This window comes from Cynara cardunculus, unplaced genomic scaffold, assembly GCF_001531365.2.
Source record: "Cynara cardunculus var. scolymus isolate 2C unplaced genomic scaffold, CcrdV1 Un_Scaffold_3854, whole genome shotgun sequence".
In the NCBI taxonomy this organism is placed as follows: Eukaryota; Viridiplantae; Streptophyta; class Magnoliopsida; order Asterales; family Asteraceae; genus Cynara; species Cynara cardunculus.
In genome coordinates this window covers 19144-27091 of record NW_020201646.1, presented here as the reverse complement: position 1 = coordinate 27091, position 7948 = coordinate 19144, and the positions used below count along the sequence as shown (strand labels likewise).

General features: G+C 36.9%; 1 protein-coding gene across 5 annotated transcripts in view; it reads left to right on the top strand.

Moving 5' to 3' along the window:
• The window catches only part of LOC112503800 (histidinol-phosphate aminotransferase, chloroplastic-like), a 48123-nt gene that overhangs the window by 24338 nt on the left and 15837 nt on the right, over window positions 1-7948 (top strand). For all 5 annotated transcript variants that reach the window (XM_025107798.1, XM_025107799.1, XM_025107796.1 and 2 more), the window contains one exon: window positions 1606-1689. In XM_025107798.1, coding sequence (XP_024963566.1) covers window positions 1606-1689 — 84 coding nt within the window. The remainder of the gene's footprint in view (window positions 1-1605; window positions 1690-7948) is intronic.

Here is a 7948-nt window from a genome sequence, read left to right as displayed (position 1 = left end):
AGGACTTATTTCCTTGCAAATTTTAGTATTTTCTCCCTGTTCCTTAGTTTCTGTCCCGGTCATAATTTTGAAATAATTCTATTGAATTTTATTTCAAGTATTAAAAAAATATTTTTGTAATCAACTAGTTAGACCAAAATAAAATAAACTTATATTAATTTGGCTAATGGTGATATTTACTAAAAATATAAGGGTTTCTTTATAAAATAACAAAGTGGGTTTTATTTTATAAAGGGAAATTTGAAGATATAGGGAAAGAGGCGTACGATTACAAATTGAAAAGTGGTGTCGATTCCTCTTTCTGGTTCGATGGTGGTTTTCTGACTTTTCAAGAATCGCACCCTTCTTCTTTGCTTTTATCCATCGGCGATTTTGAACACTGATTTCGATCTGGTTTGGTCCGATTTTGGTTGAACAATTGATCTCCTATCGATTGTTCTTTGATGGCTACGCTTACTGCGTTTTCTGCATGTGATCAATTGAACAATGGTTTCCTACCGATTGTTCTTATCGGCGACGCTTGCTGCGTTTTTCTGTCTGTAATTGATCGAACAACGATTTTTGTTGATTGTGTTTGTCGGCGATGCTTGCTGCGTTTTCTGCCTGCGATCGACTATGCTTGATGGGTACCGATTTGGGCTTGAATCCCTTTCGTCGGATTTTGGTGCCAGAAGGTGGTAGATATCCTCTGGATTTCGGCCGCCCTCCCGAAGATCTGATTGTCCCCAAATGATTGAATGAGATGGAGGATTAATTGTTAATCTCTTAGCGGTTCCGGTGACTCTCTCCTTCTATCTCTCGATTTCTCTGAAGGTCCGGTAGATGATGAGAAGACTTTGGTTGAAGGAACCCAAGGCTCTGATACCAAATGTTGGATCGATATGCTAAAAACAACCAAAGTTTTATTTGATAATTTGAGAATTCACACCATGAAAAGTGTGTAGAACTTAAATATTTATAGACACCGGAAAGGTGCCATCGAACCATCGTAATGGTTCGTGAATAGAGGGGTTGTTTCACGAAACAACACACCCTTTCGTGAAATAACTACCAATAACTACCTATATATATACATACATACTATTTTAAATCGAGATTAATCTAACACCTTTTGCATTACRCTTTGTTAGAACATAAATTACTAGGCGGAACTACCAAATGCATGAATCATTTTCTTATTCAATTGATTGAATACTACCATCACAGTGCTCTTTTCTCTTACGGGTTACCGAATTTTTTGTTGTTTTGCCAAATTTAAAGAAATAGGCATTGCCATATAATAGATGAGCTCATCTATTACTTTGGTCTTTAGTCAAACAAATTCAGGTTGTGTCTAACATTGGTTCTTWTTCCCRTTAAACTGATGGAATGGATGGACTTGATACTTAACATGTCAACTTCAGTTGTGCTGAAGGTAGGTTTATTTATGTATCTATCTAAACTGATGAATAAATGAGCAACAATGTGCTATTTCTTTGCCAATTAGTATTCCATCATGGTGCTATGGCTGATGATTGTTGAAATCAAAGTAGTTGTATGCATGTTTGTGCTAGTTATTGTGGTCTTTTCACAAGAATTTTAGAAGGTTAATAAATTTTTATACAGGTTCTGTCAACTCGTCTTGGTAGGAAGCCAGAGGAGATTGTAAAATTAGATGCAAATGAGAACCCATACGGTCCACCTCCTGAGGTAAGATTGTTATATATAATTTTGAACATGAATTTGTCTGGTATCCTAGTCAGATTTATTAAGCCTCGTTCAAAAGAGAAGTATAAATGATATGTTTATCTATGTTTCAGATGATGTTTGTCAATGCCAAGTTTAATTTCGCTACACTTTGTAAATATCATTTGTTCACCTTCATATATGTTTTGTACTAGTGATGTCATTGTACATGACCACATTTTTTTCTCTCTACAATACCATACCAATTTTAATTGGTAGACAAAATCAACTACTAATACCAACCATCGAAGCCTATATTGCCAACTTAATGGCTACCATTTTGATTGTTACAATTTGGTATTGGTACAATACTAAGAACATAAACATGCTATACGTCGTCGTAACAAGTTTGTACTGTGTTCGTAATGCTCGTAAAAATGGTATTTGTTTCGTAACAAGTTCATGATGTGTTGGTAAAACATGTTCGTAATGTTTGTAAAAAAACTTGGCTCGTACGGTAGCACCATTATATTAAAAAATCTGTACGAGTACCATGCCAACACTCTAGAATTGGTACAATACTATCGACCAAACATATTGGCTACCGATTTAATTGGTATAGTTCATACGATGTTGGTTTGTATGTTTAGTACAAATTTGACACCCCTATTGTTCTAGCACACAAGCGGCTTATATTTCCTAGATGTTTTTTTAGGTATGTGGGATATGCATGATGTTTACATTACATTAGCATCCACTTTTGATTCCTGAAATAAGGAAAGAAACATGTTGCAAGCCTCGATGTGAAGAGGATTTGTTATTTATTTAGTTTCCTTTTTCTGTATTGCTGTWAATAGGCTGTATAATTTCTAGGCTATCCTAGAATATTCTTCTTTTGTATTTCCCTTGTACCCCTATATATGTTGTACTCTTTCTCTCTCTCGATATACAAGAAATAAGAAATGCCCATTATTTTTGTGATGGTATCAGAGCAAGAACCTCAATTTTTGCAGCTGTTCAGCTTCACTTCCCCAGCCCTAAATTATTACAGCTGAACCTGCCCAATTTCAAGCCTACCTTTGAGCCATACTCTTCTCKTCACCAGCCAAAACCATGTCAAACGAGTCAACCATAAGCTCTCCGGTTCTTTTTTGTTCAAGCGTGGAAACCCAGAACCAGAGTTTTCTGTGCGATGGCCCAGGACGGGACGGTAATTGTGAYATTTCGGCTCTGGATATTCCTCAATGTCCTGGCTATTCACGGAACATGATAAGCAGATGATTACTGCCGAAAAGAATGTCTCTTCTGCTACCACTCACAACCCTACCTCGGAATCTCACTCTATTCAAATCACTACCATTAAGTTGAACGAAGAGAACTTCTTGTGCTGGTCTCGATCTTTGCGCATGYATATTCGTGGTAGGGGAAAGATGGGTTACCAGGAGAAAAGAAGGAAAAAGGAGCCTGCTTCTTAACAATTCCACCCATGTTTTGTGGGATGCTGAAAACTCTGGTGGTGTGACACGGTAAGTAAATTCCATGGAAGAGGACATAAGCTCTAATTAGATGTGCTATCATACAGCCAAAGAGCTTGGGGATAACGTCAATCAGATGTACTCAKATCTGGGAAATTAATCTTAGGTATATGAACCCTCCTTAAAATTAGAAAGAATCTGCCAAGGTGAGGACTCTTGTCACCAAGTATTTTAATTCCTTGAAAAGACTTTGGCAAGATTTAGATCTTTTCAATGATTATGAATGGAAGTTTACTGACAATTGCAATTATTATAAAAAAATGGTGGAGGGTAATCRCATTTATAAGTTTCTTATTGGTCTTAATATGTAGTTTGATGAAGTTAGAGGCAGGACTATTGGTAGACAGCCTCTTCCCTAAATGGGAGAAGTATTTTCTRAAGTGCAACGTGAGGAAAGCCACCGTCTTGTGATGCTTAAAAAAACCATTGAGTTACAATTTTGAAAATTCTGCCCTTCTTGCTGGAGTTAAAAATGGGCGGGATACTAACAAACAAACCTCTTTCTCTGGTGAGAGAACTCGTGTGGTGTGACCGTCGTAACAAGCCACGTCATACACGAGAGACATGTTGGAAACTCKATGGAAAACCATAAAATTGGAAGGGATCATATGAAGGACGGTTTCATAAGACACTGACAACACACGTGACAKATTCGACATTCCTCAAGAAAGAGCAAATTATCAACTCCTAAAACTGTTAAGGGACAACTCAGGTTCATCTAGTGCTCCTAATGCTTCTGTCGAGGTAACTGTAAAGCGTTCTCCTGTCAYYCTTCTACTCACTCCACTCCTTGGATCRTCGATTCAGGAGCTTCTAACCATATGACCAACATATCTAACCTATATAATTCATATTCTCCCTGTTCTGGTCATGAAAAAATTCGTATAGCAGACTGATGTTATTCTCCTATAGCCGGCAAAGGCCTGATAAATCTGTAGAAAAATATTTTTCTCAAGGACGTTTTACACGTTCCTAAACCGACTTATAATCTGCTATCTGTTAGCAAACTATTCAAAGATTCTAATTGCAAGATTACCTTTTTTTAATCTCATTGTACCTTTCAGGATATGAACTCGGGGAAGATGATTGGCAGTGCTAAACCAACCGAATGACTCTTAATTTGTTTATGATCAAGGTTCTAAAAAATATAAGAGCTCAACTTTTCAATAGTATTCATTCTGTTCCTGCCAAGGATCAGTATGCTTTGGCATCATAGGCCAGGACACCCTAGTTTTTCTTATCTTAGTAAGTTATTTCCTAGTTTGYTTGGTATCAGAATCTGAAACTACTCAAGGTAGGCAGTGGGATGAGGGAGAATAGGAGATGCTTCGTAATATGTGATGTTATAGGATTAAACTCTCATGCTCCATGGATAACTTTGTTTGTTGTATGTGCATTCACATGCAGGGGATGTGTAAGAAAGCATGTTGATTGATCAAATTGAAATCRAATTGATAGTAGGATAGATATGAATAGTTTGTGTATCTTGCACCCTTAGTCATCTAAAAAGGGAAATTTGTCTATCYTGTATCTAAGACAAGTATGTGGTGTAGGAAATCAAGCTAGGGATATCATATAATCTCTAGAAGCTGATTCTTAGGGATTAGTTACATAATTGTTGATTCTCTCTTTATTAGATAGAATTTRTATTATCCTTTAGGGGATAATTGTAGGAGCCCTTRCAGATTTGCTTGTATATAAACATGTACATTGTATTCCAAATGAAATAGAAGCTTTTTCCTTACATCTCAAAATGCTTCATGGTATTAAAGTTGTACGTTAGAAATCCTGCTTTTTTTTGTAAGCCATCATCTTCTTTAATGTCCTCTTCCCTATCTCTTGAAATCTCTCTTCATTGGGAATCAGATCTCTTATCCAAGGATTCATCTACTTCTAATTCGCATTCTAAGAGTCCTTCAATGTCACGTCTTRGCTCAACTACCTTAGAAAATATCCTTGTCCATAGCACCACTCATAAACTAAATGGCCACAACTACCTTCAATGGTCTCGGTCAATGATGATGTTCATAAGTGAGCAAAGCAAAGATGAATACCTTATTGGAGATGTTTTGATACCATACCCAAAGGATAATTATTATAGAAAACAATCCGGTCATGTCTTGGTTGATCAGTTCTATGATTATCGAGATAGGAGAGAATTTCTTATTGTACACCCCAACAAAAGACATGGGATGCAGAACGAGAAACATTCTCTAGCAACGAAAACACTGCCGGACTCTTTCAAGTGAAGAGTACCCTTCAAGATCTGCATCAAGGAGAAAATCTGGAAACAATTTGTTTCACGACTTTCACTCGCTTATTGGCAGCAACTAGATTTGTTTGAGGTGCATGAATGGAAGTGCCTAGAAGATTACGAGCACTTCCAAAAATCATTGGACKAAACCAAGGTTTTAAAGAACGAGAATGAGCCTCAAGGCGTTTCTCCTTAGGTACGTGAGGCGTAAGCCCCAAGAAATTAGAATAACAAAATTCATAAATGCAAAAACACTTGACAAGACAAACATAATTCCATATATGCACTAGCATATGGCAGCATGATGCACTAAAAACAAAATATATATATATATATATATATAGGTGGTTTCATTTACAAAGCCAACCATTAGTACATACCATACAAACCAATTAATGGAGATACTTATAGAAATGATGAGAGTTCATTTTTTTATGATCTGGATATTTATGGAAGATTATCTGAGTTCATTTATTTTGATCAACGTTTATATTAGGAAACAACCAATATATTCATTGGACTAGATTAGATGTTTGAGATTAGGTTTGCAAAGTTTGTACTAATACGAYGGTTTGTAAATGATCCATGCTCTATATAATATAGATGTACGCAGTTACACACTTGTATATGACCACATATAGACAAAGTAGAATATTTATTAACGTTACGCTTGTATTGGCAGCATAATACACAACCAGTATATATATATATATATATATACACACACTTGTGAAGTTGTATGTAGCAGCATAATATACAAATATAAGTAAACATTATATATAAATGTATGCAACGTGTGTAAAGAGTAGCAGGTAGCGGTTCAAAAACATAATATTATTAATATATACATAGTATTATATATGTATATTATATTATATTATGTCTCGCCCGCACCTCAACCGCCTTGTCGTATGCTCACCCATCAAGGCGTACAAGTCATCAAAGTCATGAGGCGACGCYTCAAAAAAGGATTTTGGCCACCTCGCCCCCAGGCGTGCCTCAAGGTGCATGCCTCGGTCGTTTTCTAAAACAATGGACTAATAAATGGGTCTTCAAATTTTTGAGGGGGTTATGTCAAATCCCTTGATGAAGTAAGATGGAAAATCCTCACAAACAAGCCTTTATCCGGTCTGCAAGAGAACAGAGACAAAAACGAGTCATGTTGGGACAATCCCAACACCATCGATCACTGGTGGAGGTTCCTTTTTCGCAACAACCAAAGATAATACATTCACAGGTCCTGTAAGTGCGTTTGTTGTTCGAAGTAATGTCAAAATACCAATGACAAWTGATGTGATCATTAACGAAGAGTTGGGCTACTTGAAGGAGTCATGTTAGTTGCATGAAAGCCTACTGATTGGAAGCCAAATAGAGACCGCGAAGCAAGAGGTAATGCTGCCTTTTCTGAAGCCTCTTAACTAGGTAACCTCACTTGATTCAACAAAGAGCAGTTTCTCAAAGYTCCAACAACACTGCACTTCATATAACAAAATCATCCTTCTCTCCTTGGATTGTAGATCTACGTGCATCCGACCACATGACAGTTGACTGATTACTAGTCAACTTATTTTTCTTGTACCAGCCTGTACGTTTTGCCATTAGTAGTCACACCAAAGTGGTTGGAAGCATACTCGTAAAATCGTAATATATACTCCCAATTTTTCATATTTGAAACGTTTGTTCCGTCTCTCTCCATCAATAAAAATCCCAGAGGTTCCAAGCATACTCGTAAAATCGTAATATATACTCCAAGATCATACAAAGCAAGTCACCTTGTCTCCCTTGTCCTTGGTGACATTTGGGGACCGGTGACATTTGGGGACCAATCAATACTCCAAGCATAACCGATGCTAGATAGTTTTTATTATTAGTTGATGGCGATAGTAGATTGTGTTGGACATTTCTTATAAAAGACAAATCTAAAGCCAAGCACATATTTCAACGCTTTTATATCAAGGTCCAAAATCATTTAATGCTAAAATTCAAATCCTAAAAATCGATAATGTCAATGACTTCTTCAAATCTGAGTGTTAGTTTCTATTTCCAATCTCATGGTGTTGTCCAACAAAGTTCGTGTGTCCGTGCCCCACAACAAAATGGTGTGGGAGGGCATAAAACTCACATTCTTGAGCTTGCCTAATCTTTTTTTTCCAAAGGTAATGTTCCTACGAGATTCTGGGATAAATTCAGTCTACAACATACGTCTCAATTGCATGCCTTCTCGAGTCTGACTTTCACTCACCATTGCAAAACTTTCAAGGTTTGTTTCCTACCTCTCATCTTGTGTCACAAGTCCCTTTCAAGTTGTTTGGTTGCACTTCGTTGAAATCTTGTTGCACTTCATTGAAATCTCGTTGGAACTGTCCATATCTGGTTCATCCTTCGGAACCATATCACATCCCGAATTTGATGAAATAACCCCATAAGAAATTTTCTTACCTGTGGACAACCTCCAAGATCAATTTTGGAAAAGAAAAACGGGCGATTATGAAGC